General features: G+C 42.9%; 1 protein-coding gene across 3 annotated transcripts in view; it reads left to right on the top strand.

The window, feature by feature from the left end:
• Window positions 1–16,053, top strand: part of MROH1 (maestro heat like repeat family member 1) — a 491,156-nt gene that overhangs the window by 179,177 nt on the left and 295,926 nt on the right. For all 3 annotated transcript variants that reach the window (XM_030220764.1, XM_030220756.1, XM_030220773.1), the window contains exons 11-12: window positions 7,983–8,096; window positions 11,835–11,908. In XM_030220764.1, the coding sequence (XP_030076624.1) occupies window positions 7,983–8,096; window positions 11,835–11,908 (188 nt within the window). The remainder of the gene's footprint in view (window positions 1–7,982; window positions 8,097–11,834; window positions 11,909–16,053) is intronic.

The raw sequence follows: 16,053 nt of genomic DNA, 5'->3' as shown, positions 1-16,053 counted from the left end.
TGCAGTCGCTTATTCAGATGTAAAAGGCTAGCTGCATTCTTTCTCCGTTTTCTTGCTACATAGGCAATTATGTCTCCCCGGAGCACCGCCTTACCAGTACACCAATACAGTTGCGGGTCAGACTTATGTTCTTTGTTAAATGAGTCATATTCTTCCCATTTTTTGACCATGTATTTTAGAAAAGATTTATCTTTCACTAAATGATTGGGAAATCTCCATTGTCTGTGTATTTGGAAGTTGCATGGCGCCCCTAATTCTATCCATACCGGACTGTGGTCAGAAATCAATACTTCTTCAATCTTTGTGTCTCGTATGCACTGAAATAAAGCTGATGATATCAATATATAATCCAGCCTTCCCCAGGTCCCATGTGCTCTGGACTGATGTGTATACTCCCTTGAGTCTGGGTGCAAATTCCGCCATGCATCTATCACTGAGAGGGAGCTTCCAAACTCCTTCAACATCCGAGTGCCCTTCCTACTCTCCATTCCCTTGTGTCCCTCCCCTGAATAATCCAATTTGGGGTCCATAAGCACATTCATGTCTCCCACAATTATCAAGTGCTTGTCTTCATATGGAAGTAGCTGTCTGGACAGTTCAGGAAAGAAAATACTGTCAGGGGGGGTGGGTGCGTATACATTTAACAAGTATAATTCCCTCCCTTGCAGCCACATTTTAACCAAAATGAATCGCCCATTGGGATCTTGCAATACTGTCTCTACCGTGCAAGCGAGTTTTTGATGTATGCAGATTGCCACCCCTCCCTTCCGCCCTTCGGAGGACGCGTGGATCACCTGACCTACCCAACCCTGCTTGAGTTTTTCATGCTCTGGCGCTGTCAATTTTGTCTCTTGCAAGCAGGCAATGTCTGCGTTGAGGCGTTTTAAGTGTGCTAGGATCTTTTTCCTTTTTATGGGAGACGTAATGCCTCCTACATTCCAGGTGACTACTTTACAGTGTGTTACCGCCAAGACATATTATCTTCATATCAGTATACCAGAAAAAACTCAGCTCCTGGGTCCCAGCCCTTTCCCAGAAGCTGTAAATGTTGCCTCTGCTTTGTGTTTCAATATTCTGATTTTGACATCCTACCCATTCGTTGGTCTTGTGTATAATCTGAGTGAAAGACCTGCCCTTTGTGTTTCTATGTGCCCCTTTCCCTAAGTATTGAATCCCATTAAGTCCCCATTCCCCCCCGCCCATTACCCTTCTCTTAACGAGAACCCTTTCCCTCTAGTTTGAACTTCCTCTTACTTGTGGTGTGAGACCGCTATGTGACTCATCTCCCCTCGCCTACCCCTCTCCCCCCTTCATAAGGGGATCCCCCCCATCCCTCGGCGATATCTCTAAAGCCACCCCGGTTCTACTACCGGAGGGACTCTTCAAATAGACAACAACAATACAGTTATAACTTTTTAACCCATCATTTCTTAATCAACATTTTCTTTGCTATAGACTTATCTTGCATATTGTGTCCTCGTCATATGCAGGGAACCATAAACAGGGTTAAGACATTGTTCTTTCTGCCTTTTGCCAAACATAGAGTCAAGTTGGTGCATCAGCTGGTGCATGTAGTTCGGTTTCTAGAAACTGTTGGGCCTCCTGGACAGAGTGAAACGATCGCCATCCGTTTTCATGTTGAATCTTCAATATGGCTGGGTAGATCAGCATAAATCTTGTTTTTCTGCTTACCAGTGCCGTGCAGAGGGGGTGGAACCGGCGACGTTGCTCTTGTACCCCAGCCGAATAGTCTTGAAAGATTTTTATCGATGCGCCATCGTATTTTAAGGTGTCTCTTTTCAGTCGAAAGCCTCTCATGATTTCTTCCTTGTGTAGATAATTGTGAACTTTGATTATCACCAGTCTGGGTCTTTGCTGCCCTGGTTGCCGACGGCCAAGCCTATGGGCCCGTTCTATGCACAGTTCCCCATAACTGTCCGACAGGGCAAGTTCTTTTTTAAGCCAGCTTTCCAAAAGATGTCCTAGTGATTTCTCAGGAATTGCTTCAGGAAGACCCACAATGCGGAGATTGCATCTCCTTGCTCTATTCTCCATGTCCTCAATCTTGTCTTGCTGTGCTTTAAGTTGCTCCATCAAGCGCGTGACATCTTGAACATTCTGCGCTCCCCTGTCCTCTGCCGTTGATATTCTGCTCTCCGCTTCACCCATTCGTCTCACCGTGTCAGCCATGGTGGACTCTAAACTGCTCATTTGGCGTTCTAGCAAGTCAAATCTGGGGTTCAATGCGGCGCTGACCGCCATGGTGATCTGTGCAAGTTGTTTGTCAGAAAAATCACCAAGCTTTTCAAGTTTACCTTCTGCCATCTTGATCCCAGTGGGTGGTGGGGAGTTTTTCCCTTTGTCGTACTTAATACCGCTTCTAGTTGTTCCTGCTGATTTGGGCCTCAAAAATTGCTCCATGCAGAGGGTATTACAGTTTCTCTCTGGCCTCTTCGTCACTGATCTTGCTTGTTTAGCCCTTTTGCCCGGGGGTAATTCGATGGTATTGTGGGTCTGGTTTTTACCCTCTTATCAACGTGATCAGTCCAATTCTAAAAGTCTGGAGAGTCGCTCCCCGCGTTGATCCAGCCCGTATGTTTTATTCGCTGTATGAGTTCTCCCCTAGTTAGCTGTCCAGAACAAGGCCGCAGACACCAATTGTCTATTAACACCCGGCGTCGCCCTCTCTTTTCAGCCAGCGTGTTGTGGTAATAATCTTTATTAACTATCCCTATTATGGTGAGACAGCGTCTTTGCACGCTGGAGCATGAATTAGTGTACTCAGCTCTTTATATTGAGATGTTTCCAGAGAGTCTCTCGTCATTTCTGTAAATGGCCCCGTTTCTGTGCGCCGAGGGGGGGAGGGGGAAGAAAAATGGAAGCATCATCGACTTTCTCCCGCTTCCTATTGCCCTGCCACGTCTCCGATTTCCCCAACAATCATCCCCTACGTACTTGTTCTGCTCGCCTTATTACCGCGGCACGAGTGCTCTGCACGCTCTCACTCTGCATCTTTGGCCGCCATCTTGCCACTTTGCCGCGTGCGTCGCGATCATCTGTCGTTCCCGCTTTATAAGGCATGTTGGGTGTCTTTCGGCGGAGTCCTCCGATACTGGAGGGCTTTAGGCATCTTCTGGGCGTTGCATGGTGAGTCTGGGGAGCGGGGGAGCAAAGAGCCCGACAGCGAAGTTGCGGAGCTCCTCTAGACCGCGGCCATCTTGCCGCTCGGCTCCGCCGGAAGTCCGGACTATATATTTTTAAGCTTTCTTTTTTGGGATCCTGCCTTGTATTTGTTACCCGGATTGGTCACTGTTAGTGCTTTGAATTTTTAATAGGCTTTTTCCCAGCAGTTGAGAGACACAGAAGAAAAAGTTCAATACCTGGTTAATCTAGATGCAGCGATATCTGAAAACTAGTTATGTGTGTAGAGAGATGTGATGTGACATGTTTTTTGTATACCGCTAACTCTCTCTGAACAGAGGTTCAAAGAGGTTTAACAAAAGAGGTGACAGAGACAATTAAAAATGTTGGAAAAGGACACTTGAACACATATGTCTTTAACTGTTTCCTGGAAGAAAGATAGCTGGGAGATCCTTGTAATACCTGAGGAAGAGAGAGCCAAAATTGAGGTGCCTGAAAACAAAAAGATGATTCTAAAGTTTGTTTGAATCTAATACCAATAAAAGATGGAAACAATAGATGAAAGGGATCCCTTACTCTTAATGTATTGCAAACACATGAAATGAAATTAACTTAAAACAGTATTCTGGTACAGAACCATTGAACATTTTAAAAACCAAACATGCCAATTTAAACTAGAACAAACTGCTAGCCAGTGTAAGCAGCCAAAGCAACTTTTGAACTATCAGACTTTTTTAACCCTGAGGTAAGTTTAGCTGCCGCATTCTGCAACAGTTGTAATCTAGCACAAAGTTTTTGTGTAAGAGAAGCATATAAAGCATTGCAATAATCCAGGTGACTTAAGATGCATGATTGTACTAAAATAATGAAATTATTTTTAACAAAGTACTTTCAAATGTGACGTAATTGGTGTAATTTGACAAAAAATAATTTGTGACAAATTATTAATCTGCGGTTCTAAGGAAAGAGAGGAATCCAAAATGACACCCAGAATTTTGAAGCAATTTTTAAGGAAAGGTTTTTAGAAATGGAAAGAGACTCAGGAATATTACTGCCTTTTTGTGAAATCCAAAATAATTCGGTTTTGTTCTTATTTAGTATAAAGCCATAAATAGAGGTATAATGTTTGATCTTATTCATACAGTTATCTGCCTTTAAGATGGTATCTGACAAATATTCACAAACTGGAATCAACAGTAGCATATCATCAACATATGAATAATAATTCACTCCTAAAGAAGAAAAACCAAAATCCATATAAGTCATATAGATGTTAAATAGGACAGGTGATAAAGGTGACCCTTGAGGACACCACCGCAAGGCGATACCCAGGGCTCAGAAAATTAATTTTTCATTTTAACAGTATGTCTTCGTTGGATAAATATTCACTAAACCATTGATAAACTCTGCCAGTCAGACTCAATTTATATAACAAAATCTCATGGTCAACAGTATCAAATGTGGCTGTAAGGTCGAATTGCAACAGTAATAATTCTTTTCCTTTTGCCATTAAATATTTGGCATCTGATAGGTTATTAATTCAGATTCAGTGCTATGGAAAGCCCTAAATCCAAACTGAAGTGGACAGAGACAAGTAAATTTATCTAGATAAGATGATAGCTGAATGGTCACAATAGTACGTAAGTATTGCCATACTGGGAAAGACCAAAGGTCCATCAAGCCCAGCATCCTGTTTCCAACAGTGGCCAATCCAGGTCACAAATACCTGGCAAGATCCCAAAAAAGTACAAAACATTTTATACTGCTTATCCCAGAAATAGTGGATTTTCCCCATAGTCTCAGATAGCTTAGAAAGGAAAGGAATACTGGCAACCGGTCTGAAGTTGGCAGGTAAGCTAGAATCAGTATCTATTTTCTTAAGTAAAGGTGTAAGAATAATATCTCCTAAACATTAAGGATATTGACCAATTTCAAATAAAGAGTTTAGAAATAACATAAGCTGTTGAATTATCAAAGAGGGAGAAGCTCTTAATAAGTAAACAGAACAGCTGTCCAATACACACGGAAGAAGCAGTTAATTTGGGCAGTAGAATAGAGATCTCATGTTCAGTAATAACAGAAAAAGAATTCCAGATTCTGTCAGCTGGGAAAGTTTTTGTATCATAAGATGCTAAAACAGATAGATCAATAATAGCCCGACATATAGGAGGAACTGAATCTCTAATCTTGGAAATCTTATCTGAAAAATAAGTAGCTAAGAATAAAGCAGAATGATATCGTTCTTCATCAGTGCTATTACAAGTTTTAGGGAGTAAATTCCCTAAAAAGCTTGAATAGCTGTTTTGAAGGACAACTATTCCTAGTTATTAAGGATGAAAAATAAGACTCTTTAGCCTTGTATGTGGTAGTCTTATAGGATTTCATAGCTAATTTCCATTTCAGTCTGAGTAGCTCACAATGAGAGCGACGTCAATGATGCTCCAGCCTTTGGCACCTAGATTTTAACACTGCTAAATCTTAAGAAAACCATTTAGCATTATGAGATGTAGGAATACCTGTTTTCACTAATGGAGCTAAAGAATCTCAAATTGTAGATAGGGTTTTGTGCCAATTATCATAAGCATCTTGAGGAGTGGAAAAATCAAAATCTAATGGAGGTGTGATTATTTGCCAAAAATGTTCAGCATCAATATGTTTTCTAGTTGTATTATAACACAGTACTGAATTACTAGTGTAATTTTTAAGAGAAAAAGTAAAATTCAATAAAAATATCATCTGACCATAGTATTGGAAGAAACTCAACATCAAATAGTAACATAGTAGATGACGGCAGAAAAAGACCTGCACGGTCCATCCAGTCTGCCCAACAAGATAAATTCATATGTGCTACTTTTTATTTGTACCTGTCCTCTTCAGGGTACAGACCGTATAAGTCTGGCCAGCACTATCCCCGCCTCCCACCACCAGCTCTGGCACAGACCGTATAAGTCTGCCCAGCACTATCTCCGCCTCCCAACCACCAGCCCCGCCTCCCACCACTCGCTCTGGCACAGACCGTATAAATCTGCCCAGCACTATCCCCGCCTCCCAACCACTATCCCCGCCTCCCACCACCGGCTCTGCCACCTAAACTCGGCTAAGCTCCCAAGGATACATTCCTTCTGAACAGGATTCCTTTATGTTTATCTCACGCATGTTTGAATTCTGTTACCGTTTTCATCTCCACCACCTCCCACGGGAGGGCATTCCAAGTATCCACCACTTTCTCCGTGAAAAAGTACTTCCTGACATTTTTCCTGAGTCTGCCCCCTTCAATCTAATTTCATGTCCTCTCGTTCTACCGCCTTCGCATCTCCGGAAAAGATTCGTTTGCAGATTAATACCTTTCAAATATTTGAACGTCTGTATCATATCACCCCTGTTTCTTCTTTCCTCCAGAGTATACATGTTCAGGTCCGCAAGTCTCCCCTCATACGTCTTGTAATGCAAATCCCATACCATTCTCGTAGCTTTCCTTTGCACCGCTTCAATTCTTTTTAAATCCTTCGCAAGATATGGCTTCCAAAACTGAACACAATACTCCAGGTGGGGCCTCACCAACGACTTGTACAGGAGCATCAACACCTTCTTTCTTCTGCTGGTCACACCTCTCTCTATACAGCCTAGCAACCTTCTCACTACGGCCACCGCCTTGTCACACTGTTTCGTTGCCTTCAGATCCTCAGATACTATCACTCCAATATCCCTCTCCCCATCCGTACCTATCAGACTCTCACCGCTTAACACATACGTCTCCCGTGGATTTTTCTTCCCTAAGTGCATCACTTTGCATTTTTTGCATTGAATTTTAATTGCCAAACCTTAGACCATTCTTCAAGCTTCTGCAGATCCTTTTTCATGTTTTCCACTCCCTCCCGGGTGTCCACTCTGTTACAAATCTTAGTATCGTCCGAAAATAGGCAAACTTTACCTTCTACCCCTTCAGCAATGTCACTCACAAATATATTGAACAGAATCGGCCCCAGCACCAATCCTTGAGGCACTCCACTACTCACCTTTCCCTCCTCCGAGCGAATTGCATTAACCACCACCTTCTGGCGTCTGTCCGTCAACCAGTTCCTAATCCAGTTCACCACTTCGGGTCCTATCTTCAGCCCATCCAGTTTATTTAAGAGCCTCCTGTGGGGAACCGTGTCAAAAATGAATTAGATGTTTACTATCTTGAATGATGGCTATAAAATCTAAACAATGGCCTTTCTAATAGGTAGAATCTAATTTTTTCTATGAAAACAATGGTCTGTTTGGTCTATCTAACCTGTCCTTTGGACGCCTGCCAATAATAACTCCAATGCTAGAAGGATAAGAGTTAAAATATGAATAAAATACATTAGAATTTATACTTCCAACAGTTGGGTCATTGTTCACAAAGAGTCTTTTGAGAGTAGGGTAAACCCCATCCCCAGTAGTATACTAAACAAAGTAAAAGCCAAATCATTATTAATGATCGAGAGTACCTAAAACCATTAGTACTGAAGCAAAAACAAAATGATAAAATGCTATAAAACGATGCCCACAAAAAGGCAGACCCCTTAAACGTGCTTCTACAGATGGCTGCTGTTGGAAGGGTGACCTTAGATGACTCAACAGTGGCACTGTGAGGTTTAGTCTCAGAGGACACCTTTCCTGCATCTCTCAGTAAGTTATGGTTAACTCGGGCAGCCATCCTGGTGAAGGAGAAAGTGAGCAGAAATTCAGGTGAAAAGCATTTTGTGTGCAGGTAGTATTCCTCTTTAACACTGTGTGCAAGAGAGAGTACTTCAGACTGGGTGAAAAGTTGTGATAACTGCTCTGACATGGTGGCCACATTTTTTCTGTTTTAGCGTGCTCCTTACCTGATCGTATCCTCGCCTTCCTTCTTCCTAAACTGGAGAATAACAATGAGAAGCTGCAGATGGGGACACTCATCATCCTAAGACAAGTCATTAATTCAGCCTGTAAGTGAGAGGTCAGATATGTGCCATGAACCAGTGCTGTGCTGAGTCCCTAGCTGTGATAGGTAGGGTCAGGTTGTGGCTGTTGAGGGAGTGTGAGTGGGTAAAATGGTGCAGCAAAAGGCCACAGATATTATCTTCAGGGTTATTGAATGTCTTATTTGAGGGAGAATTGATGGAACAAATAAAGGAAACGCACACCCATTCCTCAGACTAACTCAGATTCCTACTCTGAGCACATTTAGCAAATGATCTCCAGCAATTTATTTGTTTCATTTGTTATACCGCCTTTCAAAGTAACATCAAGGTGGTTTACAATAATCCAGGTATAATGAACGGGAAGAACAAACAAAACCAATAAACATAAAAATCCTTAAACATATAAGGAAAGGTAAACGAATAGCACAACATTAAATAGCTAGAAACTAACATAAATCTGGGAAACACAAGGGTTGTTAAAAATATTAAAAACAGTAAAACAAAACAAGAGAAAACTGACCCCAGCTCAGAGTGTGAAATCAATCTTCTGTGACATTAAAAAATCACGGTTTAGCAATCAAAGCATTACAAAACTAGAGTACTTCCCCCTTAAATATATGGGCTCCTTCCCTTCTCCTCAGCAGAGGAACCCTCTCAAGAACCATAACCAAGATTTTCTGGGAGAAATGTGGTCCATTCAGCTACAGGGCCTGACTACCTCTGAAGAGCCCCTTTTCTGGTAGAAATGTGGTCCATTAAGCTTCAGGGCCTAACTGCCTCTGAAGAACCATAACCAGGAGCTTCTGATAGAAATGTGGTCCCATTCAGCTCCAGGGTTCACTTGCTTCTGGAGACCCATAACCAGGAGCTTCTGGTAGAAATGTGGTCCATTCACCTCGAATTGCCTCTGAAAAACCATAACCAGGGTTTTCTTATAGAAATGTGGGCCCATTCAGCTCCAGAGTTCAATTGCCTCTGAAGAACCATAACCAGGGTTTTCTGGTAGAAATGTAGTCCATTCAGCTATAGGGCCTGACTACCTCTGATGAGCCCCTTTTCTGGTAGAAGTGTGGTCCATTCAGCTCCAGGGCCTAACTGCCTCTGATGAACCATAACCAGGAGCTTCTGGTAGAAATGTGGTCCAATCTAGCTCCAGATTTCAGTTGCCTCTGAAATATCATAACCAGGGTTTTATGGTATAAATGTGGTCCCATTCAGCTCCAGAGCCAAGAACCATAACCAGGAGCTTCTGGTAGAAATGTGGTCCAGTCTAGCTCCAGATTTCAATTACCTCTGGAGAACCATAACCAGGGTTTTCTGGTAGAAATGTGGTCCCATTCAGCTCCAGGGCCTGACTACCTCTGAAGAACCATAACCAGGAGCTTTTGATAGAACTGTGGTCCTATTCAGCTCCAGGGTTCAATTGCCTCTGGAGAGAGTGGAGGAGTGGCCTAGTGGTTAGGGTGGTGAACTTTGGTCCTGGGGAACTGAGGGACTGAGTTCGATTCCCACTTCAGGCACAGGCAGCTCCTTGTGACTCTGGGCAAGTCACTTAACCCTCCATTGCCCCATGTAAGCCGCATTGAGCCTGGGCCATGAGTGGGAAAGCGCGGGGTACAAATGTAACAAAAAAAAAAAAAATAACCAGGAGTTTCTGGTAGTGCAGTGTTTCCAATTCAATCCTGGAGTATCCCCTTGCCAGTCAAGTTTTCAGGCTATCCACAGTAAATATGCATAAAATAAATTTGCATATAATGGAGGCAGTGTATGCAAATCAATTTCATGCATATTCCTTGTGGATATCTTGAAAACCCTACTGGCAAGGAGGGTAGTCCAGAACTGACTTGGAAAACACTGTGCTAGAGTGAGCTGATAGCTGGCTGGGCTGGAGTGATAGTGCCAGAGTTCTTTTTTAAGTTCATACAACTCCCAATGAAATATTTGAAGAAATTAGAGAAGAAATGAATAACTTTGTGAGGGTGGTAAATTGCCGGGGTGAGCTGGAAAAGCTAATGTTTCTGAAGGGCAAGAATGACTGAGTTTGAGCTCTTACCATAAAAATGTGCTGTTGGAGGCAATTAAAGACCACTATGATAGACCCAAGGAGCAGGTGAATGTAAAATATATGAAGACACCCTTTGGAGTTTTCTGATTTTTGCAGAAAAAGAGTAACACAGACGGTCAGATTTTCTCCCTCCCCTCCTCAAAATGATGTATTTTTCTTCATTGTTATCTAGAGAACTGTAGACTTTGGGTGAAGATTTGGACGTTTTCTGATCTGTTCCTTTCCATAGAGCAGCTTGAAGAGAAGATTGCTATTAGAATACTGTTCTTCAAGCACTTTCAATCACTAATATTTTGTCATGTGAAGCAATAAATGTCAAGATATCGCTAAAGAAGTGTAGGAAATAGAGCTTTCTTTATGCAAAAAATGTAATTACAAAGTTTTGCTGTCTAAGATTTATGTAGTGTTATGAGAGGTGTACAGTACATTAACTTCCTGTTGCTTAATAAAGTAGTTAGAGACATCTGTAGAAAAACATTTATTTATTTATATGTTACATTTATACCCCACGTTTTCCCACCTATTCGTAGGCTCAATGTGGCTTACTTAGTACAAGAGAGGTGTTACAGACTCCGGTGTAAACAAATACAAAGTGATGTTGTGGTAAGATAAAGTTCATGTGGCACTGCCACACTAGGGAATCGTATAGCAGAAGAGTTGTGTTATGTCTATTACATTCTTTATGAAGCAGTTCAGAGAATAGTGCATGTCATTGATGTTTATTTTCTTCTGCATATAGGTAAGCTCAGATAATGCAGAATGCAAATAAATACATCAGATTGTAATCCAGGAAGTTGTTTAGAGTGGTGGAGGAGAATCTTCCTTTTGTTTGAGAGACTGTGACATGACTGGCACCTTCTTTCACATGTTACTAAAAAGTCATCCGAATCAGCTTCAGATCATTACTGCCTATGCACTTCAAAATGTTTGTGCTGGGCCTTTTAGATAAGAAAGATAGAATGGGTAAGTATCCCCAAGGTTTTAGTCACTTTTATTAGCAGCTAGAAATTGGAAAAGTAAAGAAGGAGCCAGTCTGATAGACTGGTTTATGAAAGGAGGAGAATGAATGTGTCTTGATAAAATGGTGTCATTAATGGAGAAACAGGAGTGGCCTCCTTTTTATTACTGGCTTTGCTCTTCAGTTAATAATAAAAATTCATATATACTGTCTACAGACCTCCTGGGAGGCAATCAAATCAATGTACAACAAAAAATAAGTTACAAAACCCATAAAGAACATCAAATATTCACTAACAAGGCTACTGTTAAAAAACATAAACTACTAATCCCAGCAAAAATATCCAAACTCCCTCCCATCCCCCACAAAATGCCTAGCCTAGATGTGAAAAGCCAAATCTTAAGTTGTTTATGAAACTACTAATAACTTATTGATTTTTGCAACTCCTCTGGCAAACTATTCCAAAAATTTGGAATCAGCATTGAGAAATCCTTACAGATGCATCTGAGGTAGTGTATTTTGGTCCTCGAAAACTCATGCCTCGATAAATTGGTTAGTCTATAAGGTGCCACCTGCCTCATTCAACTTTGAGTGGCAGGGTGTAGGAGTCTTGGGAGACGAATATTGATATGACTGACTGGAGAAAGGCAGGAGAATATAGACAGCCTTAATTCCTAGTGTTGAGGTGTCCTGGGGTCTGTTGTTATGGTCACTAATCACTAGCATTCTCCATTTTCAGCCATTCAGATGGAGAGCAAAAGGCCACTGATTCTAGCGTCCATGAAAGTTCCTCTTCAGAGCAGCAACAATAAGGTAAAAAGCAGTTCTACAGCTAGAAAATTATAAATGCAATCTGTGCCTCTTCAGTACAGCTTCTGTGTCATTCTCATTTCTTGATGAACCCATAAACCTAAGCAAACACACCTGCTCTGCTCCACTGCCTACTTTTCATCTCCTGATCCAGCTCAGCCTTTCTCCCTATCCAACTCAGCTGCTGTCCCCCACTTCCTATTCCCCATCCTCTTATCCAGCACAGTCTGTCTCCCTATCCAACTGAGCAGCTCTCTCTCACTTCCCAACATGTAATCCAGCACAGTCTGTCTCCCTATCCAACTCGGATGCTCTCTCTCACTTCCTACTCCCCACCCTCTAATCCAGCACATTCTGTCTCCCTATCCAACTCAGCTGCTCTCCCCCACTTCCTACTCCCCACCCTCTACTTCCTACTCCCCACCCTCTAATCCAGCATAGTCTGTATCTCCCTGTCCAACTCAGCTGCTCTCCCCCAATTCTTACTCCCTATCCTCTAAACCAGCACAGCCTGTTTCTCTAGCCAACTCAGCCGCTGTCTCCTACTTCCTACTCCCTACCCTCTAATCCAGCACAGTCTGTCTCCCTATCCAACTCAGCTGCTCTCCCCCACTTCCTACTCCCCACCATCTAATCCAGCATAGCCTGTTTTCTTATCCAACTCAGCTTCTCTCTTCCACTTCCTACTCCCCACCCTCTAATCCAGCACAGCCTGCTTCTCTAGCCAACTCAGCTGCTGTACTGGTCTTTAAGATTCTTCAAGGGACTGCTCCAGTTATTTGTCCGCTTGGGTACAGATGAGAATGATAATCTTCAATAGCACTATCCTAGTCCGAATGGTTTAAAGTATAAAGGTACTTTTGTAGGCCAGTCTCTACCATCAAAAACATGCTATTTGGAATTCTATTCCTCTTTATTTACAAAAAATACAAAATTATACCATTTTTAGGACATTGTTGTAGACTTTCCTTTTTAAGAAGTTTTAACGCTGATGTTTGCTTTAGATAGAACTGGTAAGGGGATTAGTCTTTTGTCTGTACTGTTAATTCGTAGGATATGCCTGTTCCTCTTTTCTTGTGAGCCACACTGAATTCATTGGGTTATAGTGGCATATAAGAACCTTATCCTGCTTATTTTCGAAGGAGAAGGGCGACCATCTTCCGACACAAATCGGGAGATGGCCGGCCTTCTCCTAATGGCGGCCAAATCGGTATAATCGAAAGCCGATTTTGGCTGGCTTCAACTGCTTTCCATCGCAGGGCCGGCCAAAGTTCAAGGGGGCGTGTTGGCAGTGTACCGAAGGCGGGACGGGGGCGTGGTTAAGAGATGGCCGGCCTCGGCCAATAATGGAAAAAAGAAGGCCGGCCCTGACGAGCATTTGGCCAACTTTACTTAGTCCCTTTTTTTCACGACCAAGCCTTGAAAAGGTGCCCGAACTGACCAGATGACCACCAGAGGGAATCGGGGATGACCTCCCCTTACTCCCCCAGTGGTCACCAACCCCCTCCCACCCCCAAAAAAAATTTTAAACACATTTTTTTTGCCAGCCTCACATGTCATACCCAGTTCTATCACAGCACTGTGCAGGTCCCTGGAGCAGTTTTTAGTGGGTACAGTGCTGTAGGATCGTTATCACAGCTAATAAATTATCTGCGTCCAAGATTCCCAAACAACACTATCTGCACACAGACTGCTCAGCACTCGGTCTAGGGGGTGGGAACCTTGGATTAGAGCCTATACAGTTCTTCCGAGAGAAAGGAATGCGACTAGAAAAGCAAGCTGAATATATATATATTAGATTTATTATGGTATATCAGGTAATAAAATATAGCTAAGGTATACAAAATAGAACTCTGCAAAGCTTTGGCTGAATACAAAATTACTGGCTGATAAAAATTACACTCATACGTCACACTACTAAACACTAATTCTTACTGGTTACCAGATAAAATTACACCACTGATCAGTCACACTATGTTACGAGGTAGTACAGTTATTAGCAGCTTCTCTTGATCACAAGTATGATGGCACCAGCCTTCTGCTCAGGTAAATACCACTAACTAGCCCCCGACTGATAGGGAATAGATCACCCTGTCTCTCACCAAGCTGACCTTCGTGGCAGTCTCTTGGGATTTGCACAGGATACTCCTCAGACTCAAGCTGGATTCACAGCGAGTCTCAGTCGCAGCTGGAAGGGAAATCTGCAGCAGATAAGGAGGGCACAGGTCACTCCGTGCTGATACAGCTGAACCACGATACTTTCCTCCAGATACACAATTCATCAGTTGGTGGACCTTATTAGGTCTCACTGGTCTTATTTTCACCTCCACCTTCTTCCAAGGCTTCCGACTAACTCCTTTCTTTGTTTCCGCTCTCCCCGTACCTCTTGGTCCGGTGGCTGCAGGAACCAATCTGGATCTTCCTCGGTTCACTGCATGGCAAGAACAGTTCGTTGTTCTTGACCTTCAAGTTGTTTCATTTTGGTATGCATTTTCTGTTTCTCACCCGCCTTGCTGGAGCCAGCCTCTCAGGGAGATAAGGGGGCCTGCTTTGCCCATAACATGTCCTTGGTGTTGAGCTTCTGCTGTAATTTTCCACAAGCTGCAAAGCTGTTTCTTGCTGACACAGAGATGTGCGGGTCAGAGTTTACAGCCTCCATTTTGCTGTCATAGGATTATACAGGCCATGGCCTGCAAGGTGAGACACACAGGGAAATACTCCTACAGTGCACTTCAGGCAGGTGGACTCAGGCCCATCCCCCCTCCCTGTTACACTTGTGGTGGTAAATGTTGAGCCCTCCAAACCCCCCAACCCCCACTGTACCCACATGTAGGGACCCTCCTTCACCCCTTAGGGCTATGGTAGTGGTGTACAGTTGTGGGGAGTGGGTTTGGGGGGGGGGGGTTGGGGGGCTCAGGGTGCCGGTTTGTGTCCTGGCATGTGAGGGTGACCAGTGCACTACAAATGCTGGCTCCTCCCACCAAACGGCTTGGATTTGGCTGGGTTTGAGATGGCCGCCATTAGTTTCCATTATCGACGAAAACCAATGACGGCCATCTCTATCCCCGGCGATCTCTAAGGGCGGCCCCAATGTTGAGATTTGGCTGGCCCCAACCGTATTATCGAAACGAAAGATAGCCGGTCATCTTGTTTCGATAATACAGTCGGGTACGCCGCTTTACGGGGCCGTCATTATACATGGCCGCCCTTATAGATGGCCGGCCCCGTTCGATTATGCCCCTGTATGTAATGTAATATTTTATATGTCCCTTTTCTCTGCCCCTGTTATATTTGATGGTTTTTACATTTTGGAGACCATGCTGTTTAATATAATTGATAAAGAATATTTCTCAAAATGAGAAATCAGTTGCACAAACTCTTTCAGAAGCCTTTTGTTTTTCTGCCATTCTCACTGGCATTTATGGGTAAAAATGTGTAGGGTCAAGATTATACTTTATACTCCAGGAAGCAAACTTGCATACCTTCTACACATAGGAAACTGGCCCACACTGTATAGGTTAAGAACACGAGCATAAAGAGTAGCCATACTGGGTCAGACAGAAGGTCCATCCAGCCCAGTATTCTGCTTCCAACAGTGGCCAATCCAGATCACAACTACCTGGCAGAATCCCAAAGAATAGCAAGATTTCATGCTATCAACCCAAAGGATTAGTGGCTTTCCTACCTTAGGCCCACTTTTACTAAGGCACACTCACGTTTTTAGCACGCACTAAAATTGTGGGTGTGCTAAATATTAGAGACGCCCATAGGAATGCATTGGCGTCTCTAAGGTTTAGCGCACCCACAATTTTAGCATGCGCTAAAAACGTGAGTGCGCCTTAGTAAAAGGGGGCCTTAGTTATCAGTTTTTAAGTTTATGGACTTTTCCTCCAGGAATTTATCCAAAGCCTTTTTTTTATATGCTAAATGCTGCTACCACATACTCTGGCAAAAGTTCCAAAGCTTAAGTATTTGTCAAGTGGAAAAATATTTTCTCCTATTTGTTTTAAAAGTATTACCATGTCATTTCATGGCGTGTCTCCTAGTCTTTATGCTTTTTGATGGCGTAAACAATTGATTCACATTCACCTACTCTTCTGCACTCAGGATTTTTTAGACCTCTATCATATCCCCCTCCAGCCATCTCT

The sequence above is a fragment of the Microcaecilia unicolor genome, chromosome 1, assembly GCF_901765095.1.
Source record: "Microcaecilia unicolor chromosome 1, aMicUni1.1, whole genome shotgun sequence".
Taxonomy (NCBI): Eukaryota; Metazoa; Chordata; class Amphibia; order Gymnophiona; family Siphonopidae; genus Microcaecilia; species Microcaecilia unicolor.
Note: the sequence above shows the minus strand (reverse complement) of the source record. Positions and strands in the feature narration are given on the sequence as shown.